At 38.5% G+C, this 24,016-nt stretch overlaps 2 protein-coding genes across 2 annotated transcripts in view; both read left to right on the top strand.

Annotated features, from left to right (window-relative positions):
* LOC117498007 overlaps window positions 1-19,291 on the top strand; it is a 141,306-nt gene extending 122,015 nt beyond the window's left edge. The window contains exons 28-31 of the mRNA XM_034150053.1: window positions 14,692-14,783; window positions 15,498-15,548; window positions 15,683-15,733; window positions 18,903-19,291. Coding sequence (XP_034005944.1) covers window positions 14,692-14,783; window positions 15,498-15,548; window positions 15,683-15,733; window positions 18,903-18,910 — 202 coding nt within the window. The 3' untranslated portion in view covers window positions 18,911-19,291. The remainder of the gene's footprint in view (window positions 1-14,691; window positions 14,784-15,497; window positions 15,549-15,682; window positions 15,734-18,902) is intronic.
* The window catches only part of LOC117498006, a 145,359-nt gene continuing 127,124 nt past the window's right edge, over window positions 5,782-24,016 (top strand). The window contains exon 1 of the mRNA XM_034150052.1: window positions 5,782-5,849. The gene's annotated coding sequence lies outside the window, so the exon portion shown is untranslated. The remainder of the gene's footprint in view (window positions 5,850-24,016) is intronic.

Genomic DNA, 24,016 nt, shown 5'->3' with positions numbered 1-24,016 from the left:
AATGTTTATAATGTGGATTTCTATAAAAATGACAAACTCATCCAGAACGATACCAGAAGGGAGCTGACCATCTCTGCAGTGTCAAAGTCAGATGAAGGCTTTTATAAATGTAAACAGAGAGATTCAGCAGATGGTAGGACGTCACCAGAGAGTTGGTTCTCAGTAAAATGTGAGTATGATTAAAAAACTCTTCCTATTTTGTAAACTGTGTTACAGTCTCAGATAAAGATAGCTTAGTTTATTCTGAATTAAACTGTGTTTGTGTAAGAAAAAAGGTTTTATAAAGTGAATCTATTAATGAAAAGTGTTAGAGATATAATATTAATAATGATTACTTATATTAGCAGCGTTCGGGCCAGAGCCAGGAGAAGACTCTCAATTTCCCGTTCTTCTGATCGTTGGGCTGCTTTGTGGAGTTTTACTGATTATTCTCCTGCTGCTGTTCCTGTATTTATACAGAAAGTCAAAAGGTAAGATGATTTTCCTCTGATATCAGATTGACTCTAATGTAATCACATGTATGTTTTAACAGTAGAACACTTTGCAATGGAAAATAATATAGTATTACTTGTTTTTTTTAAACAGATTCATGCTATAACAGGTTGGTACAAAACTCTATTTTATTTTATTTTGAACATGACAGCAGTAATATGTTCCTTCATAAATCCACTTCATTTACTATATGTGTTTTGCCCACCAGATCTCAGAGGACCAATCAGGGCCCTGCTACAGACCACATGATCAACCAGGACGAAACTAACCAAAGAGAATATGCTTCTGTTCTTCAGGGTCAGCCTGAATCCTTAATATGTTTTGAATTAATTGTTAACGTTATTAACCGAGTAGCATTTCCATTTCTCATTAGTTGCTTTAAAAAAATGTAGGAGTTCATATAGAGGGATTTTAATATGAATTTGATTATTCTTCAGATAATGCCTGTCTCTATGAAACAGTCAAAGGCCCTGGAGAACCTGCAAATGGTACAGTATAGTAAATATAAATACTGGAATATGAAAATTCAAGGTTCACTCTTTTAAATATAAAATAAATTATACATTTCAGATGAATCCAGGGATGCGACATATTCTGTGCTCGAGCTCAAAAACATTTCTAAGAAGGGTGAGTATTTCATTTCTATGTCGTAATAACATACAATAATTAAGGTGCTTTTGTAGGCTAGCAGTGCCTAAATTAAGTAAAGTATTGTCTTTTCACTCTTTCTCCTGATCCGTCTAACAGGGAAGAAAAATGAACCGGAGGATTGTGTTTACTCACATGTGCAGTTGGCATCAGCAGCAGGTATGATGAAATACTACACGCTTTAAGGTTTTGTTGGGTTACATGCTGCCTGCTAGGGTGTCATTTTAAAATGTGCCACAAGGTGTCACAAAAGTCAGCAATGTTGAAACCCTACACATAACTTTGTCAATGTTTGTTTATTTAATTATCTGCCAATTCTATGCATTCATGAAATAAACATCGGGGCATGTGACATTTCATTCATCTGTATCCATACATGTTTAACTGTTGTGAATCATCATGAGCAATTCCTTCTATCAAACTATCACTGTACCCTCTTGTGAGGAAAATGTATACCAGTACATTTTCATTGCTAACTGGGGGGAATACTGTAAACAATAAATAATAATAATCTCTTAATTCATAGGGAAGTCAAGTCCTGCACCAGCGGATGAAACTGTTTATTCTGAACTCAAACCAGGAACAGCTCTTGATAAAAATGCAGCGTAACATCATGTACGTTTTCAGATCAATCACTTTATATATTTCATATATTGTTAAATATATTGTAAATGGGATTAATATGTCATGAAACACTCTAATTCTTTAAAAAGTGTCATCTCTTTCTTCTTTGGTTTTCTTCCAGATCGAACAATGTCCTCTGTAAGGACAAGACGAATGGAAACAACATACCAAAACGAAACCTTTGTTTATTAAACCTTATTTTCAGCTTTGCTCTCCATTTATCAGACAATATTTTGTACAGTTAATGTAATAGCAAATAATTGAAAGGAAATGCATCATATGGCTTTAATCTAGGTGTGTTTAAAAAAAAAAGTAAGCTTTGTTTTGCATCAATAAACTTTATTTACTGAAGTGCTTCTACTTGATTTTTCTTTTCACAAGGTGTTTGATTTGCTTCATCATCCTCCGTCTTATTTTGGTGATCCAGTACAGTCATGCTTTGAGGAGACAGAAGGAAGTTAGAGGTGCAAGAGCTGAGATGTGACCGAAAATGTGTCAATTTGAATCATCAGCCCTTGTTATTACTATAGTGATGAAGCAGTAGAAACATCTAATATTAGAGGTTTACAAGATGGCTATTTTACCAAAAAATCCTGACTTTTATCTTCTGTTTTTAGACTAATGCATGATAAATAATCAGAATTACAATCGCAATAAAGGTCAGGTAAAGAATGACCAAGACGTTAAATTGTTCTGCAGTTGTCTCAATGAACCATCTAACTGTTGGCGTTAAATATCTTTGCCTGTGAAACACAAGTATAATAATGCCATCCATTTTTACTTAGATATGAGTTGAGCGAAAATGACTATTTACTCTGCCTTTTTAAAGTGGGATCATGGTCAAGAGTGAAGTTAAAATGTATCTGCATGGCATGAGCATGAAGTAGTCATGCCAATGTAAAACAGGAAGGAAAGAGTGACTAGTTATTCTTAGGAAATGTGTAAAATACCAATGAGCTCATTTTGACATCAGATCAGATTTCCTCCCACAGTGCTCTGTTAGTCTTCCTCAATTTCTTTCAAGTGTTAAAGTGGACATATGTGTAAGAGACAGAGAGTCAGTGTTTGATCTGAAGATGGGACACACTTTGCTCTGCGCGCTGGGGTTATTCTGTGAGTACTTTTCCAGTTTTAATTACCATTGATACAACTTTTTAAATGCCTTAGGTCAGTGGTTCCCAACCTGGGGGGCGCGCTCCCTAGGAGGGGCGCAGTGCTATTGCTGGGTGGGCGCGTGAAGCTTGGGAAGAAGTTGTAAACAAACATTGTTTGCTTTTAAATCAATGAAATTAACACATTTTTAACACAACCGGCATCTAAAAGAAAAGTGGCCTTTCAGCTATAATGCCCAAATCAACAAAGTATGATGAGGCATACATCTCCCTTGACATCTAACGTGGTCGGTGGGGAGATCTCTCTCTCTCTGTGCGGGGGGCAGGGCCTCATAGACTCACTGCAGCACCGTGCACACAGAGATCTGCCGGAGGACAACAGAGCGTTCAAAAGTGACAATCTACAAGGCTCGATAAGTACAATGTTCGTTTGCCATAAGTATTTTTGCGGAAACACAAGCAATCTGTCCATCAGCTGGCCAAAAGGCATCATATTCATATGGAGAAATGCACCCTTTTCGACTTCCTTAACTCAGAGTTCTGTTGCCCCAATTACGTGTAAGGTGGAAGAAGTACTCAGATCAAGTACTTAAGTAAAAGTAGTATACTGCAGGATAGCTTGTGAATTTACTCCAGGTGTAACTAAAGTCTGATTTAAGAGTTGATTATATTTCACATCATTAATCCAGATCTGTAAAATAACTAAAGGTATTAAATACATGTAGTGGAGTAGAAGTACACCATTTACCTCTGAACTGTAGAGGAGCAGAATTACAAAGAAGCGAAAGTGGAAATACTTAAGTACCTAAAAATAAGTACAGTACTTGAGTAAATCTACTTAGTTACTACCACCACTGCATGTAGGCCTATGTTATGTGTGCTAGCAGCCCATAATCAACACTATACATAAAATAAATCAATGTTAATTCTGTTTCCAATTTGTTAAGTTTTTCCCTTAAAAAATAACAAAAAGAACCTATAAAAATACTGTTAAAGTACCGGATCGATAAGCAGTATTTGTAATTGTTTCAATTCATTACATGCTTTAATTAGACACTCACTCTTTATTGTTGATTTAAATGCTTCTTGTTTTTTTAATGTTCAAGTTGCCTTCCATATACATAAATGCTTTGTTTGTCCCCTGTTTGTGTGTCCCAGTGAGTCCTGACAGTGTGCAGCACTTCACCACAACGTCTGTGTCACTGAGCTGTGAGGGAAACTCCACCGAGTGGAGAGTGATGAGGTTTTATGAATCTGGCTTCCTTCATCGCTGTTCTTCCTGGGGGACAAAGACTGGATCCACATGCACAATAACCAGCAGCTGGGTTAGTGGAGTGTTCTGGTGTGAGTCTGAAACAGGACAGTTCAGTAACGCAGTCAACATCACTAAAGATGGTGTTTTAATTATTTAAAAGGTTTGTTTCTGAAGTATTATGTTCTTTTAAAATGTGAAGGTGACAAGCATGATATTAGAACCAGATACTAATATATGCAGTATGGACACATGCTTTAGCACTGTAGATGCACACAGTGGACACACACATATATTATTCATAAAACCCAAATGCAGTTATACCTGCATGTACTGTTCAGTGAATGATTCTTACTAGATGCTACCACAGGGTGCCAACAAATTATCTAATGCCTTGAATTTATCTGCAGAAGTAGTCTCTTGCAAAAGCCAAAACATCTGAAGTCACAGCGCCACCAATAGGTCAAACAAGATGTTCAGATTCAAAGGAACTGAAGCACACTCCTTTTGTACAGTGTATTTGTTTCCTTTCAGATTGTTGGGACCGTCTTTGTTTTGTATTAATAAATACTACTTGTATTATCTTACTATCTCATCTTTAATAATACCAATGTTCTGTATTGTGTTAAGCAGATTAACCAAAATAACTAAAAACATGACGGAATTTCTCATACGCTTGTCACCAAAAGAGAAACAACAACCCACAAGTCTTATCTTTATTTCGTGCTTTCAATGCAATCAAAGCAGTAAAGCCTGTCCAGGAAGAAAACAAGGCAGAACATTTTATATTTTTCAAACCTGTTTTTGTCATTCAAATAAAAAAATGGTAACCAAAACCCTTAATGCACTTAATATATATGTTTTCTGCTAGTACTTACACTTTATTATCTTGTATGATGTCAAAATGTGAATATATGGTACTTTGTTCCTACATTGTCCATGGATAAACATACAGTATTCTCTATGTAGAGAGATAGAAGAAGGGAATCTACTGACGCACTACAGCCAACATTAGTTTGTCCAATTTATGTGAGTATTTTACTGAGAATATTCTATTTTATTTGTTCTCCAGTCACTGAGCAGTTATAATAGAAGCTTTCTTTCGATATATGACCACAAGGTGGTGTCAAACTACTTTATCTCATACTTTACCTACTCTACACAAATAGTCCTTCTGAAGTCTGGCAGCAGGGTCTGATGTCATGTAAATGTAACTCCTAACTAATAACTAAACAATTGACTGCTTACGGTTCACTTCCTTAGCTTTGCACTGATGCATGGAAGTGGAAGCTTTTAATTTTGACTACCCACCACATTTAAAACTACACAGCTACTGAAGTGTTGTGGTATTTATTTATTTTGATCATTATTATGGCATTAAGTTGTTTTTGTACAACTGTTGTGATACAATTTTGCACCTAGACAACAACTATTTTCTGTATACAAATGATTGCTTTATTACTAATGATATATATATGAAATGTTGCCCCCTTAAAGTACAGTAGATAGAGTCTATTTTGAGGAGGGGGCAGGACTTTGTCTCTCTTCCCATTCACATCTGGTAAAGAGACTATGAGAGACTTCCTGTGGGTGAGGTTGTTTCTAAACTTAAACTTCAATTTCTCCATAACACTCCAACACTGCAGTTCAACTATTTGGTTAAAGCTGTTAAAAACACATTTTCACATGAAATATTGGTGAGAAGGCCCATGGATTATAAAGTGAGTATGACGCATGCAATTTTATCACTTAATTTGTTCTAGAAAGAAAACTGTTTGACTTCATGCAGCAGTCTTTAGAGAAGCATCAATCATTACTAACTATTTGTGCAGCACCAGCCCACAGGATGATCTTATCAGGAAGGATATTTTAATACCTTATCTCTCTTCATCATTAGAGGATACATACAGTAAACCAAGATACATCAACATGTGCTGTGTTAAAAGTTGTTCAGTTGTGTGAGCTTTGTGTAAAAGGGAAGGAAGCCCAGACCGTGTACTTTTTAAAAGATTTTCCAATATTACATTGCATTTGTTTCTCTGTAGTTCCTGATTTATCTTCATATGCTGCAGTTTCTATCTTTTATTTAAAGGGGACCTATCATGCAAAATGCACTTTGGTACGTCTTTTATACATGAATATGTGTCCCCGGTGTTCCAGGGAACTCACCAAGTGTCAGAAAACACAACCCTCTCTATTTTCCTCCATACCCAAATCTCTAAAAAAGGGGCTGCAATGGATCTGATACAGACTGATCCAGATTTGAACACTTCTATGACGTCACAGAAGTGGCGCTACGGCTATTGGGCCAACTCTTCACCTATCAGGGGAATGTGGGGTTGGGCCACGGCCGGCCATTGCCGCTCGAAAGCGCTGGAGACGCTGTAGTACATATGCCAGGCCTGTAAGTGGCGCTGTAGTCTGCCACAAAAGCAGCGAAGAAGACTTCCCGCCCATAGTTACCATGGTTACCCTTCTGTTTATTCTCCGCTGTGGCTTTCTTTCTCCCTCCCCGAGGCAAGCGTTTGCTCCCGCTGCTTTAATTCAATGCAATCCCTCCCCGTCGAGGCAAGCACTGTAATTCTCTCCGGTTAGTCCACCAGCAGATGACAAACACCCACCTCTCCGCCTCTTCCAAGGAACGAGGGGACCGTGCGGCAGAGTGTCAGTTTCAGTTTCAGTTTCTTTCGCCGGTCAAGATGTCCGTTAAAGTTTAAATCTTCCGGACAAAATTAGAAAAGTGCCGGTCAAAGGTCTTCTTTGTTATTTATTGAGCTTTAAAACAAATGAATAACGACTCTATATAATAAAACACGGAGGACGGAGATCTCTTTTTCTCCCCCTCTTCTGACAGCCCAGCAGCTGATCAGAGCAAGGCTGCCCTCTCCTGCAGGGGCGCGTGGTCAGCAGAATCAGACCCGTAGACAGCAAACAGCACATAGAGCGAAATGAGGCATGGCTAAAATGCATGATCTGTTTGGTATTTTGAAAACAGAAACGTATAAATATACCTTATATAGGTATGGCCCTACAATATATCATTTAAATATAGCATGATAGGTCCACTTTAAACAAAGTAGACACATTTATCAAAAGCAGAGGAACAGTTTATCAGTGTTGGATGTGAAGATCGGACACACTTTTCTCTCTCTACTGGGGATTTTCTGAAAGTACTGTTCATGTTTTAATTGCCATTGACACAACTTAAATGCCTGAGGTTATGATATATTTGTCAGTTTAATAATGTCTGATGTAGTTTCAAACTTGTTTCAGTGCTGAATTTACTTTACCATGGACATCTTTTTTGTATACTTACTCAAGACCAATCTACCTACGTAACTCTCCAAACAACATCCGTTTGGTCAATGTATAATGCGTTTTTTAACAAAAATAAAACAGATTTTACTTTTTGTATCTTGTGATGGTTTCTAGATGCTGTGCTGACCATTGAGCCAAACTGGACCACTTTTTTTCCCTGGGAGTCTGTGACCTTCAAGTGTGACATTACAGGAGACAAAGACAGCGACTGGTTTTACTCAATCCAAAGGGATGGTCGAGAATTCCTCTCTTACTACAAACATGAGAGCTATAAATTACTCTCAGCTTCAGGCTACAGTGATGAATACCAATGCTTTTTTCTGCACGGGGATCAACAAAAAGAAGCAATACAATCTATCTAAATGTATCAGGTAAGTAATCAAAATACCACCATTACCAAGTTCAATAAAAGCATCAGGGTGCGTACGGGTGCTGGAAATCCTTGAAAAGTGCTTGCATTTTGGGAATGGTGCTTGAATTTGGGATAAAGTGCTTGAAATTGTAAATGCTTTACTTCGCTTTTTAGATTAAAAAAAAATAAAGAAGTCGGAGCGCGCTTAATTGCTTCGCTTTTACATAAAACAGCTCCGCTCCGGCCTTCCCGCGCAATGCGCGTGACCGGCAAGTGTTTTTGTTACGTGTGTGACCTGGGCATTCTGATGAGAGTGATAGATGACAGTATGCCAGGAGGTTGCCGTTTCAACGAGCGTTGGCTAGCAGAAGACAAATACAAGCCATGGCTAAGACGAGGGTCAAGCGAAGCCCAAGAGTAGCCTCCTGCAAAGTGTGCAAACATAACGATGCGAGAGTCTGCGCTGACGAGCCACACACCACACGAAAGGTACGCCGTAGTAGAGCATTTTAGATTAGGCTATCGTTGCATGTAAAATACATGACACTTTTCTCTGTGCGCGGCAAAACAAGCTCGCCAAAATGGCTTCACTAGTCTGGCAGTATTTTAAGTGTCCGAAAATGACAATAAAATAGCCGTATGCAACGTGTGTGAAGCAGAAATCGTGCAGCTCCACCCGCTGTGACGGACCGGTGAGCGGAGCAGAACACACATTAAGAGTTAGACCTAACACACTTAGCTATTTTATCTACCTCTGGAACAAGCTAAACTAGTTATAAATATATTTATTCTTCACTGTCGGGTCGCTCATTACTGGATCAGTGAGCTGCAGGAGATACTGACGGGCTGTCAGGAGAGAGAGAGAGAGGGAGAGAGGGGGAGAGAGGAAAAGAGAGTGCTTCCGCTAATTTCTCCCGTGTTATTATCCCAAGTTAATGTAAACTTGAATAATGTACTTCATTTGAATGTAATAATTATTTTGGTTGGTTTGTGGAAGCGCCAGTGAATGAGCCCCATTAACTGAGTTTTAAACATCACTTTAAATGGAAGATCCCCATAGGCCCCGCCCACTTGATCGGATCGGCGATCGGTATCGGCCGATACTGATTCCGGCGATCGCCCCCAAAATTGGCGATCGGAGCATCCCTAATAATTGTATATGATATGTTTAATAATGATTGATCATTAAAGTGTTGTGAAAGCTGGTAAAGGTGCAGCTAGTTTGAATGACTTTGTATACTGCAGGGTAGCTTGTGAATTTACTCCATGTGGAACTAAAGTCAGATTTAAGACTTGATTATATTTCACATCATTCATCCACATCTGTAAAGTAACTAAAGGTATTAAATACATGTAGTGGAGTAAAAGTACACCATTACCTCTGAACTGTAGTGGAGTAGAAGTACAAAGTAGCATCAAAGTCAAGTAAAGTACAAATATCTCAACATTGTACTTAAGTACAATACTTGAATAAGTGTACTTAGTAACTTCCCACATCTGAAATCAGATATGACTTCAAGTCATGTGATCATTTCTTAGTATTTGATCCTTCAACTTGGCCTCAGGAAATGCAAGGACTTCACAGTTTTGACAACAAGTTTTGGAGAAAGCAAACCGGAGGCTTAAAAAGAGACAGGGAGGTGCATCTTCATCATCATCTTCATCATCTAGCATCCAAGAAGTGTAAATAGAGGACAGTGAAGGAGACACTGAGGAGGACCACGCTTCGTGTGGGGTGAGTACCAAACACTGTCTCCTGGTACTCATCTGAGTAACTCACTAAAAAAGTGATGTGCACCCCTGAATATAATACATTAACGTGCTTTACCTCCACCTCATCATGACACTAGAGAGGACGGCAGGATTGTAATTTTCCCGTGTTCAGTGAATGCAATTATTATGTAAAAGATTACTTCCAAGGCACACCTTCATATGATCATTATAGTTATAAAAAAAACAAGAGAATAAATGAAAAACAGTTATGAAATACTATATGAAAGTAAAACAAGAATACAGTTTAAAAGGGGAGTGATTTATAAAATATCCATAAAGAATAAGAACATTTGTTTACATTTCTGTTTCATATGGGTGTTGAGAGATGTCCATACAGTAGATCTCTTAATGTTGCTCTCAAAGTGCACCAGATTTATGCATTTAACTTCAATATTAAATACAGTACAGTCATGCTTTGAGGCGACAGAAGGAATTTAGAGGTGCAAGAGCTGAGATGTGACCAAAAATGTGTCACTTTGAATCATCGGCCGTTTTTATTAATATAGTGATGAAGCAGTAGAAACATCTAATATTAGAGGTTTACAAGATGGCTATTTTACCAAAAAATCCTGACTTTTGTCTTGTGTTTTTAGACAAATGCATGATAAATAATCAGAATTACAATTGCAATAAAGGTCAGGTAAAGAATGAAAAGAAGTTAAATTGTTCTGCAGTTGTCTCGATGAACCATCTATTGGCGTTAAAAATATCTGCCTGTGAAACACAAGTATAACACTGCCATCCATTTTTACTAAGATATGAGTTGAGCAAAAATGACTATTTACTCTGCCTTTTTAAAGTGGGATCTTGGTAGAGAGTGAAGTTAAAATGTATCTGCATGGCATGAGCATGAAGTAGTCGTGCCAATGTAAAACAGGAAGGAAAGAGAGACTAGTTATTCTTGGAAAAAGTGTAAAATACCAATGCGCTCATTTTGACATCAGATCAGATTTCCTCCCACAGTGCTCTGTTAGTCTTCCTCAATTTTTTTCAAGTGTTAAAGTGGACGTATGTAAGAGACAGAGTCAGTGTTCGATGTGAAGATGGGACACACTTTGCTCTGCACGCTGGGGTTATTCTGTGAGTACAGTTTTCCAGTTTTAATTACCATTGATACAACTTTTTAAATGCCTGAGGTTATGATATATTTGTCAGTTTGATAATGTCTGATGTAATTTCAAATGTATTTCAGCGCTCAATTTACTTTACCGTGGACAAGCTCAAGGTAATTATACAATTCTCTTTCTTTTTGTATACTTACTCAAGACAAATCTACCTATGTAACCCTCCAAACAACATCCTCTTTTTTGTGTGTTCCGTTTTGTAATTTTATTATAAATGTTTTGACAAAAAGTAAACACATTTTACTTTATGTAGGCGTGTAGCGCAGTGGGTTGTGCCCTAACCCTAACCCTAAAACTTCAGACATTTAGTAAACCCAAAATGAAACAGAATTATAATATCTGCCTAATCTTAGAAACACTGGTAACCCTAATGAACAAAGAAAAAAAATGCTTTTTAAATGTTCACCCCGTTTTATGGCCGTTTCTACACAAGGTTAACCAACTACTTCAGTGGTTATAAATAGAAATATAAGTAGTTATTTCTCTATATTTTCATTATTTTCATTATAACATACACAGTGATTGCATATTACTAAGAGTGCTGGATAAGATATATTATACATTTGTATTATTTGTCAAGCTAAGCTTATTTACAGGGACAATGAATAATATTTTGTAAACATTTGTACCTTTATTCTACATTAAACAGCAAAACCAAAGGCCCAGCTGAGAGACGTATTTCCAGGAGGGGGCAATGTGACTCTAACTTGCTCTGTAGGACCATCATCAGCTTCTGGTTGGAGATACTTCTGGTACAAAAAAGAGAAAACCTCTGAACCCCTGAAGACACAAGATGTTTTCCTCACAAATGACCAAATCAGTGTCTCACGAGGAGGCGTCTACTGGTGCAGAGGAGGAAGAGGAGACCCTGTTTACTACACAGAGTACAGCGATGCAGTCGGTAATTAAAACATCTAATATTATGTCATAAAGAAAATACAAATTATAATATTTGAAAGTAAGGATTAAGAAGGTCGCTAATAATTTTATATTTTTTTAATTTTTTTTATTTAGTATTTTGTGCTTCTTCCTCAAACAGTCACAAACAGGGCTGTTGTGACCCTGCGACCCAACTGGCCTGAGATATACTCTGGAGAAACGATCACTCTGACATGTGAAATTAAGGATGGAGGAGACTATGAGTGGGATTATATATGGACGACACCCAGGTCAGAAACACACCAGACATCTGACCCTACATTTACTCTGACCTCACAACATGGAGACTACGGGTGTAAGGGCAGACTGAAAGGTGAAATGTCTTCAACGCATTGGAGTGATGTCCTCACATTATATGACAGTAAGTAATTTGTCATTATTAGATTTGTTTTGCTATATGTATATAAACATATCATCTATAATATGTTGGTTATTATATTAAAGGATGGTGCACCTTCACATTTGTTTTACATGTTTGTAGAAAATATGTAGGATGCAAGGAGTGTATGTTACCCACCAATTATAAATCATAACGTTATCATTAAATCACTTTCGAACAGAAAGACCTAAGGCTGTCCTCACTGTGTCTCCATCATGGCCGAGTCCTGGAGCCTCAGTAACTCTGAACTGCAGGGTTGATCATCCTTCTGCTGGCTGGAGCTTCTACTGGTATAAGGCTGTTCCCAAAAAGTCATACAACTCCTACAGCTATGAGCTGCTACCTGGCAGCGAGAATGGGACTGAACAGGATCTCTTCATCATTGATGGACAAACACACACAGCAGGATATGTGTGCATAGCAGGAAGAGGAGATCGAGTGTTTTACAGTTGGAACAGCAAACCTACGTTTGTCTGGTCTGGAGGTCAGTATGATTTGACTTTTCCTTTACTGCAAAATGGTAGGAATTCACTTATTTTGGGAACTTTTCCTTCACACAAGCATCAGGTCAATGTAAGCTGTGGTTCAGGTTTGAAGGACTGATACTTTCTATGTGTCCTTCTTTACATCCATCCATTCTTCTCATTCTCTCCATAGCTTTGTTATTATTTTTTGTATTATCTTTCATATATGTTCTTTCTTTGATCCTTCTTTCTATGTTATCTTGTTCTATGCCCCCTAAACCTTTAAATGGAGGACTCTATATTTTGAGTTTTGGGATATTTTGGATATGCCTTTTGGTTATGTTTTACATAAAAGTTCCCCAATGTTACAAACAACTCCAAATTCTATACATTCAGCAATTCACTCAAACATGCATTACATGCTTTAATATGACACTCACTCTTTATTGTTGATTAAATGCTTTTTGTTTTTGTAATGTTCAAGTTGCCTTCAATATACATAAATGCTTTGTTTGTCCCCTTTGTGTGTTTCAGATTTGAATTCAGTAGCGTCTCTCACAGTGAGTCCTGACAGTGTGCAGCACTTCACCAAAACGCCTGTGTCACTGAGCTGTGAGGGAAACTCCACTGAGTGGAGAGTGATGAGGTTTTATGAACCTGACACCCTTCTTCCCTGTTCTATCTGGGGGACAATGACTGGATCTATATGCAGAATAACCAGGAGTCGGCTTAGTGGAGTGTTCTGGTGTGAGTCTGAAACAGGACAGTTCAGTAATGCAGTCAACATCACTAAAGAGTGTGAGTTTTAATTATTTAAAATGTTTGTTTCTGAAGTATTATGTTGTTTTGAAATGTGAAGGTGACATGCATTAGCCAAACGTCTCTTCAAATTAGTAAAACTTTATAACAAAGGCTAATTTGCGAAGTGAACTCCAGGGTCACTCCTCTCAAAGATCAAAGATAATATTCTAGGTGTTTTATTTTCCTCATATATCTTCACCTTGGCATTTCAGCTTCTGCCAGATTAGACCAGTTGTCTAACCTAAACATATTAAATCTGCAAAAGCTGATGTCTCTGACAAAGCCTTTATATTCTTTTATTTTTATTTTCCAGATGATGGTCAAATGATCCTGGTGACTCCTGTCCGTCCTGTGGCTGAGGGACTTCCTGCCACTCTTAGCTGCAAGTTAAATAATGAAACTGTTCTTTATAATGTGGATTTCTATAAAAATGACAAACTCATCCAGAACGATACCAGAAGGGAGCTGACCATCTCTGCAGTGTCAAAGTCAGATGAAGGCTTTTATAAATGTAAACAGAGAGATTCAGCACATGGTAGGACGTCACCAGAGAGTTGGTTCTCAGTAAAATGTGAGTATTACAAAAAACTGTTTCCTCTTTTTGAGATGTGTTGCTGAGTCAGAGCTAAAAAAGACAGTTAATACTGAATTCAAAGTTGTCTTAGTTTCCTCCGAATTATACAATTTAGTTTTTGTAAAATAAATATATTTTTCCAGTTCTGTATTCAGTCTTAAAACATTCATATGACCATGATTACATGAGCAGCATTAAAAATATAAGATATGTGAACAGGGGTTTATAGTGTATTTTGTGAATTTGTTCCAATAAGTGTGTAAATATTTATGATTTATGTCTAAGTGTATTTGTATAGTTTTATATATTCCATAGATGTACATGTATGTGTCAATGTATGAATGTAGGTGTTTACATTTTTTTTTGATTGTCATTGTTTATTTATCTTAGAGATTTCTGAGGCTTGGTCCGACCTTGAAGCTCTGTTCCTGTGAAGTGCTTTGAGGAAAGTGTTATATAAAAAAATATTAATTAAGGTTATTTATATTAGCAGCGTCTTGGCCTGGAAAAGACTCTCAATTTCCCGTCCTGTTGACTGTTGGGCTGCTTTGTGGAGTTTTACTGATAATTCTCCCGCTGCTGTATTGCTACAGAAATTCAAAAGGTCAGAACCTTTTCATCTGATATCAAATTAATTAAACTATAATTACTCAAAATCACACATTACATGTACCGGAAACATTTGCAATTAAAAAACAATGTAACTAAGTTTTTCTTTTTTTCTACAGATGCAGTCTTCATCAGGTCGGTACAACCCTCTTTTATCTAATTTTGAACTTTACAGCAGTTATATGTTAAATTGAATCCACTTCATTATCTTCATATGTATGGCACACAAGATCTCAGAGCACCAATCAGGGCCCTGCTACAGACCACATGATCAACCTGGATGATATTCAAAACATGCCAGAATATTCTACTCTCCTCCATGGTCAGCCCTTCTCCGGCTTAATCATATGATTTATTTTGAACTCTTATACTTAATTGTGGTTAAAATGATTGGTGTAACCATGACTTGATTTTCACTTCTCTGTAGGTGATCGTTGTCTCTATGAAACAATCGGAGGCCCTGTAGAAGCTGGAAATGGTAAAGTATTTAGTTTGTGTTTAACATGAAGTAATACAAATGCTACATGCAATTGTTGAGATGCTTTTGTAGGCCAGCAGTCTCTAAATAAATTACAGGAATTATCCTTTGATAAAAAAATGTAATCCTCCTTACAGCTGCCAGTAATAAACCAGAAGAGAGCCAATAATTACCCAAAATCACAGATTACATGTACCGTAAACATTTGCAATCAAAAAACAATGTAACTAAGTTTTTCTTGTTTTCAACAGATTCAGTCTTCATCAGGTTGGTACAATGCTCTTTTATCTCATTTTGAACATTACAGCAGTTATATGTTAAATTCAATCGTCTTCATTATCTTCATGTGTATGTCCCACAAGATCTCAGAGCACCAATCAGGGCCCTGCTACAGACCACATGATCAACCAGGATGAAATCAAAAACATGCCAGAATATTCTACTCTTCTCCATTGTCAGCCCTTCTCCGGTTTAATAATATGATTTATTTTGAACTCTTAGCCTTAATTGTGATTAAAATGATTGGTGTAACCGTGGTTGATTTTCACTTCTCTGTAGGTGATCGTTGTCTCTATGAAACAATCGGAGGGCCTGTAGAAGCTGGAAATGGTAAAGTATTTAATTTGTGTTTAACATGGAGTAATACAAATACTACATGCAATGTTTGAGATGCTTTTGTAGGCCAGCAGTCTCTAAATAAAGTACAGGAATTGTCCTTTGATACATTATTTTAATCCTTCTAGCAGGTGCCAGTAATGAACCAGAAGAGAGCCTTTACATAAACGTGGCTGCAGGTAAAGTCAAGTACAAAACACTTTAATACATATACATATGAATCAGTGGTTGCGTTAGACTTTTTCATTGTCCGTCATTTTTGACGGACAGGATCGTAACATTTCCGTCATAATCCATTATTACCCGTCATTTTATTTTTTTATTTATTAATTTAATAATATTAGCTGCTAATTGTAGCCACCAGAGTATCGCAGCTTCAGGTTTTGGCTATGCGTCACTCTCACTCCTTATTTGGTAATTTGTGAAAAAAAAAGATGAACAGACACCGACCGTGCGGTCACTTTTCATGTCAACACGAATATGAATGATTTATTTGTTCCTGCACTGACAGCACAGCAGAGGGGGGCAGAGGCCACTAAAACACCGCGACCATTGTGCCTAAACAGGCAAATATGAACAATGCCATTGTTTGAAATGAGACAATTACAATTAAAATATGAACAAAACATTTGCAAGAACAACTCAATTGACCTGCTGTAGCCTAGCCTGAACTCAGACCTTCCTCCTGGGCCGCATGGATTTAAACTGGGTGCTCGCTTGTGCGTAGTCAAATGCATCAAGGGAGATTGCTGCAGAGGCGATGGTCATTAAGCGTTGGGTCTTTGCCTCGGACAGAGGACTTCTCATTGCCGTTTTGATGTTGTTCTGAAGGCTGAACCCGCGTTCTGCTGCTACGCTGGAGACTGGAATTACCAGCGCCACTTCAGCCAACGTTTTGTAGTCGGGAAACATTTCTCCCAGGGAAGTGATCAGAAGTCGGCAAGACTCTCTGAACGAGGGATTTCCCGATCCTGCAAGCACTCGCTTCACTGGGAGGAAATCCCGCAGCATGCGCTCCTTCTGCACCAGTGGCGCAGCTGCATCCCTTTGTGACCCGTAGTGGTCACAGACGCGCTCCAAGGCCTCCAGTCCGTAGCTCTTTAACGCGCTGTCAGCACCCGGATAGCGAGATGCATTGATCACGGTGTCGAGATCAGCGATGATGCCTACATGCTCCGAAGGAAATCTTTTTTTGATGGATTTAGTAACCTCCGCGATGTAGTCTGTGCGCACATGTGAAAAGGTCTGAGCGTCTGCCTGGGTGAGCGTGATGCCACAGAACTTGCCGTCTTGTAAAGCCTCGTTAAATGTGGTCTCCGCCTCACCTGGCCCATTCATCAAGTCCTCGAGGCTGGCAAGGGTCATGTTCACGACGGGCTGGATGGAGGAGATGTTGACATCTTCTTTTTGGAAGGTGAGGTTCATGCGGTTCACCACGGCCAAGACGTCAGTCAGCAGGTGAGTCAAGGCAGGGAACATGAGCGTTTGGAGGCGCTTTCTAATCCCCTTAGCGACCGGACAGTCTTTGTCAGCTTCCTCCTCCTGCAACTCCAACACCAGAGCAACCCAGTTGGCACGTATGCCCTTAACTGCCCTCTCCAGCGACAGCCAGCGTGTAGCTGATGGTTGTTTTAGGCTCAGCAAGTCGTGTTCCTGCATTTCGTTTTGGAGTTCATTTAGTCGGTGTGTTCGAATGGGGGAATTCTTGTAGTAAGTGTATATGTTATTAATAGTCGTAACATATGCACTTATTTCACGCACAGCCTTGGAGGCATCGTGTGCAGCCAGTGCCGTTCTGTGTGCACCACAGTGAATGTTTACGAGGTAGGGACAGTCATTCAGCCGCATCTTTTGTGCAACTCCGGCCTTTCGACCCACCATCACATTCGCTCCATCACTTCCCAGACCGACGACCCGAGCCACAGCTACACCACGGCCCGATAGCACATCTTTTATTTTTGTTGTGATGCATTCTGCAGTGCCAGAGGGTATTACATAATTGCCAATAAACACGGTTTCAGGCTCCCCTTTATGCTGAAGTGTCAGGTATGTGATCAGCATTTTCTCAACCGTGATATTAGTCGTCTCATCTACTATTACCCCGACGTATTTACTGTTGGCGATGCGGTCATCGATAGTGCTGGATATGGTCATTGCTATCGCCTCCTCCATCTGATTGACTGTCTCATGGTGGGTGTACGTGTGCGCACTGTTGAGGTCTGGACATCCAGCAGATTGTAATAGCTGTATTAGGTTGGGATATAGGTGGCTCGGGGTGTTTGTGTTTGCCATATGCAACACAACCTTCAATTGTGTTTTTAATGCCTCGTTACAGGCAACCTGCGATTTCTCCACATGCTTTACCATTGCCACGCTCTGGTTGACCATCCTTGAAGCTTCGATGTGGCTATGGCTACTTTTGTGATCATTCAGCGCTGATTTCTGCATCGTCGTGCACCCTCGGACAAATCCGTTACTCATCTTAGCTTTTCTACAGATGTCGCAGAACATTTTGCCATCTTCCCTCCTCAGCCACTTAAACTCTTGCTCCCACTGAACCCGGTACTCCCGCTTCAACTCCTTGCCACTTGCTTGTCCCTCTGCTGCTGGCTGAACGTTGTCAGTTTTGGTCTTACTGGCTTGTCCTTCATCCTCCACTGCATCAATCCCTCTTTTTTCACCTCGTCTATCCACACCATCACAATTACTGGGCTTATTAAAAAAGCTTCGGACACTCAGCTGCCGTGACATTTTGCGATTGCTAAAGCCGGTTAAACAACGAGGCAGGGGCGGCGCCTAGCAACGGCGCCTAGCAACCCCATTGTTTTGTTATGAAAATGTATCTATATATATTTATACACATTCTCCCTCAGTCGACCTGGCCACTAAGGATGTAATATAATGTGGGCCGCTGGTGGACATTTTGGCGCTGTTCCGAGTTGTGTTCTAATCTGTCAAAATGACGGACTGCTTTCAGATTTTTCCGTCATTCTTGGAAAAATTCCGTCATAGACGGAAAATATTCGGTTAACGCGACCTCTGATATGAATATACTAAAAGCTTTTATAATGTGCTGTGCTGCTTGCCAGTTTCAGCAATGATCAAATCCACCAAATAAAGCTTTTACACTTTGTGTGCATTTTCATGTCTTTCTTATATACAGCATGTTGTTTTCCAGACATGTTTTGTTTTAATGAAACATTACTTAAAACATCGTAACTAATAAATGGCAAATTTAAATATTCTCACACACAAATTAGTTGGCATTAACATACATTGTTGTATTCAAAAATAGTGCCATGAGCAGAAATGACCCAATTATAATAACTCATTTTGGTTTTCTTCCAGATCAATAAAGACATCCTCATGGACAGAACCAATGGAGCGGATAAAAACATGAAAAGCAACATCCTTGTTTCAGCAATTGAGTGTATTTGCTGCTTTTGTGTAAATAGCGCAGTGCCTTTTTTTAATAACGGCCTTTCTAGGAACATGCTAAATGCTTTGCAATTCAACTGTATACTTACTTTCTGTGTACTTATATTTAGTATAAAACATTGTACTGCAACATTATCTGTTACATGTCAGATTCAGATCATGTGGCTCTAACCTTGTTGTACATTTGGTGATATTAGAGCCAGATACTAATATATGCAGTATGGACACATGCTTTAGCACTGTAGATGCACACAGTGGACACACACATATATTATTAATAAAACACAAATGCAATTATACCTGCATGTACTGTTCAGTGAATGATTCTTACTAGATGCTACCACAGGGTGCCAACACATTATCTAATGCCTTTAATTTATCTGCAGAAGTAGTCTCTTGCAAAAGCCAAAACATCTGAAGTCACAGCGCCACCAATAGGTCAAACAAGATGTTCAGATTCAAAGGAACTGAAGCACACACCTTTTGTACAGTGTATTTGTTTCCTTTCAGATATTCAGGGCCCGTTTTTTGTTTTTTATTAATAAAAATAACTTGGATCATTTTACCATCTCATCTTGAATTATACAAATGTTCTTTATTGTGTTAAGCAGATCATCCAATATAAATAAAAATATGGTGGAATTTCTCATACGCTTGTCACCAATAAAAAAACAACAACCCACAAGTCTTATCTTTATTTCATGCTTTCAATTCAATCAAAGCAGTAAAGCCTGTCCAGGAGGAAAACATGGCATAACACTATATATTTTTCAAACCTGTTATTGTCATTAAAATAAAAAAATGGTAACCAAAACCCTTAATGCACTTAATATATAATATGTTTTCTGCTAGTACTTACACTTTATTATCTTGTATGATTTCAAAATGTGAATATATGGTACTTTGTTCCTACATTGTCCATGGGTAAACATACAGTATTCTCTATGTAGAGAGATAGAAGAAGGGAATCTACTGACGCACTACAGCCAACATTAATTTGTCCAATTTATGTAAGTATGTTTTACTGAGGATATTTTATTACATTTTGTCTCTAGTCACTGTGCAGTTATAATAGAAGCTTTCTTTCGATATATGACCACAAGGTGGTGTTAAACTACGTTATCTGATACTTTACCTACTCTACACAAATAGTCCTTCTGAAGTCTGGCACCAGGGTCTGATGCCATGTAAATGTAACTCTCTAACTAATAACTAAACAATTGACTGCTTACAGTTCACTTCCTTAGCTTTGCACTGATGCATGGAAGTGGAAGCTTTCAATTTTGACTACCCACAACATTTAAAACTTCACAACTACTCAAGTGTTGTGGTATTATTTATTTTGATCATTTTTATTGCATTAACATCCTTTTTATACAACTGTTGTGATACAATTTTACACCTAGACAAAAAATATTCTGTATTCAAATGATTAATTTATTATGAATGATATAGATATAGAATTATGCCCCCTTAAAGTAGATAGAGTCTATTTCGAGGAGGGGGCAGGACTTTGTCTCTCTTCACATTCACTTCTGGTAAAGAGACTATGAGAGACTTCCTGTGGGTGAGCTTGTTTCTAAACTTAAACTGGAATTCCTCCATAACACTCCAACACTGCAGTTCAGCTATTTGGTTAAAGCTGTTACACACATTTTCAAATGAAATATTGGTGAGAAGGCCCACGGATTATAAAGTGAGTATGACAACTGCAATTGTATCTCCTTTTTAAAACTGTATGCACTTTATTTTTTCTAGAAAGACTTCATGCAGCAGTCTTTATAGCAGCATCAATAATTACTGACCATTTGTGTAGGAGCACGAGCCTACAGGATGATCTTATCTATCGGGAATTATATTTTAATACCTTATCTCTTTTCATCATTAGACGATACATAAACCAAGGTGTAAAAACATGTGCTGTGTTAAAATCTGTTCAGTTGTGTGGGCTTTGTGTAAAAGGAAGGAAGCGCAGACTGTGTACTTTTTAAAAGAAGTTAAAAAAAACCCGTCCTTTTCCAGTATTACATTGCATTTGTTTCTCTATAGTTTCTGATTCCTCTTCATATGCTGCAGTTTCAATCTTTCTATTTACACAAAGTAGAAGAATTTCTCATAAACAGAGGAGCAGATTATCAGTGTTGGATGTGAAGATGGGACACACTTTGCTCTCTCTACTGGTGTTTTTCTGTAAGTACTTTTCCAGTTTGAATTGCCATTGATACAACTTTTTGAATGCCTGAGGTTATGATACGTTTGATTTCTTTAATTTGAACAATGTCTGATGTAGTTTCATACTTATTTCAGTGCTGAATTTACTTTACCGTGTTAAATCTCAAGGTAATTATACAATTCCATTTTTTAAATGTTATTTACTCACTCTAGACAAACCTACCTATGAAATTCTCCAAACAACATCCTGTTTTTTGTGTGTTCCATTTTGTCAATGTATTATAAATGTTTTGACGAAGAAAATAAAAAACATTTTACTTCATGTATCTTGTGATGGTTTCTAGATGCTGTGCTGACCATTGAGCCAAACTGGACCACTGTTTTTACTGGAGAGTCTGTTACCGTCAAGTGTGACATTACAGGAGACAAATACAGCGACTGGTATTACTCAATCCAAAGGGATGGCAGATTATTTCTCCCTTACCACAAATATGAGAGCTATAAATTACCCTCAGCCACAGGCTTCAGTGGTGAATACCAATGTGTTTTTCATCATAAAGGAAAGCAATACAATATATCTGAATGTGTCAGGTAAGTGATCAACGTAATACCACCATGACCAAGTTCAATAAAAACTATTTATTTCAATTAATGAGCAATTTTGATATGAACACCCAGTTTGGACAAGTTCTAATATATAATTTGTAAACTTTTTAAATATTTTAACGTTCAAACAGCTCCACGGATGCTGGATAGGCAGGTGATGTATATTGTACAATCCTGTACTTTGTGTTATCACAAAATCATAAGTATTAAAATAAGGACCTAAAGACAGACACCGATCAGCTTCTTACATCAAAGCATTTACATAAAGATAATACTTTACCAATAAACCATGTTATACTTACGGTGGCCCTGAAGTGCAAGACACCACAGCATGTCACAAAACACTACAGCATTTCACAAAACGCCGCAGCATTTCACAAAACACAACAGCATTTCACAAAACACAACAGCATTTCACAAAACGCCGCAGCATTTCACAAAACGCTACAGCATTTCACAAAACACAACAGCATTTCACAAAACACAACAGCATTTCACAAAACACAACAGCATTTCACAAAACACAACAGCATTTCACAAAACACAACAGCATTTCACAAAACGCCGCAGCATTTCACAAAACGCTACAGCATTTCACAAAACACAACAGCATTTCACAAAACACAACAGCATTTCACAAAACACAACAGCATTTCACAAAACACAACAGCATTTCACAAAACGCCGCAGCATTTCACATTGGACGGAAAGGGTATTCCTTTAGCGAGAACACTTCTTGTTTGTGACTGGACAGAGCCAGCCAGAGAAGCACTGCTGTGATTGGTTGTTTTTGCTGCCAGTCAAGAAATGACGCTTCGTGATTGGTCAGCACCCGACAGCGCAACATGTCCCAACCATAGACTGTATATTGTAGTGATCACTGTTTATCATAATTCACTCATGGAACTACAGGTTGGGGGTATTGTTCCACACGGACACACATGTTGACTGTACCTCCTGTGTACCTAGTGGCCGTTTCTCAATTGCGAGGATATTGGCTTCCAGCCAATATTTCAAGGATGCTACGTCATCAAGTGGCGCAGCAGGACCGTTCCAATGTCCAGCATACTTGGAATTCCACGGAGGCCGCGTCCTTGGTTTGGGGGAAATTTCGAGGCTGCACATGGGTAGACTTCGCTTCCTTAAAATCCCCACAATGCTTTGCGCACGGACCAATTTCCAAAATCTGTGGCGGAAAATGTAATGCGGGGCCTATAATATGACGCACACCTGCACACTTGTTAGCCTGTTCCATTCTTCTTTGTTTTCCGAAGCCGTGGCTTGGAAGCATACTTGCTTCGTTTCTGAAGGAAGTGACTTGGAAGTACGCGACTACCAAGCCAGCATCCTCGAGATTGAGAAACGGCCACTGTGTGCCCTCCTTTCTCTTCTTCCCTTCTCTTCCCGGACTGCAACCGGACAACATGTGCTTTTCTGCTGCTCAACAAAGCCAACTTTGCACCTTCGATGCACCGCCTCCGACTCCCTTCTCTCTGCACTACAATATATAAATTATGTGGCTATAAAATGTATAGCCAAAGCAATGCGAATATTGGTTAGTCTACCATAGTATTTACATGGAGATAAGCCCCTTAAAAACCATGAATTAATAAAGCATTAATTCATGGTTTTTTCGCATCGCTCTAATCACTCGAGTTTCACCGCGGCTGTCAGCTGTGTTTACTCCTGTCATTCAAACAAGACGCGCTGGAGAGGGGGTGGGGCTACAACCAACTACAACAAAATGAACATATTTTACCGTGATTTAATTGTAATACACATTTCAAAATGATGCCGAAGTAACTACATACTGATACCATTTTGTGAAATGCTGTGGTGTTTTCTGAAATGCTTTAGTGTTTTGTGAAATGCTGCGGCGTTTTGTGAAATGCTGTTGCGTTTTGTGAAATGCTGTAGTGTTTTGTGAAATGCTGTAGCGTTTTGTGAAATGCTGTAGTGTTTTGTGAAATGCTGTAGCGTTTTGTGAAATGCTGTAGCGTTTTGTGAAATGCTGTAGTGTTTTGTGAAATGCTGTAGCGTTTTGTGAAATGCTGTAGTGTTTTCTGAAATGCTTTGGCGTTTTGTGAAATGCTGTGGTGTTTTGTGAAATGCTGTTGTGTTTTCTTAAATGCTGTGGTGTCTTGCACTTCAGGGCCAAGGTATATACTTTATTACCTGTGACAAATAGATATTTTTAGCATTGAGAGTATCTGACAGTAACTTTTTTTTGGACTATGTATCAAAAA

Source organism: Trematomus bernacchii, unplaced genomic scaffold (assembly GCF_902827165.1).
Source record: "Trematomus bernacchii unplaced genomic scaffold, fTreBer1.1, whole genome shotgun sequence".
Taxonomy (NCBI): Eukaryota; Metazoa; Chordata; class Actinopteri; order Perciformes; family Nototheniidae; genus Trematomus; species Trematomus bernacchii.
Note: the sequence above shows the minus strand (reverse complement) of the source record. Positions and strands in the feature narration are given on the sequence as shown.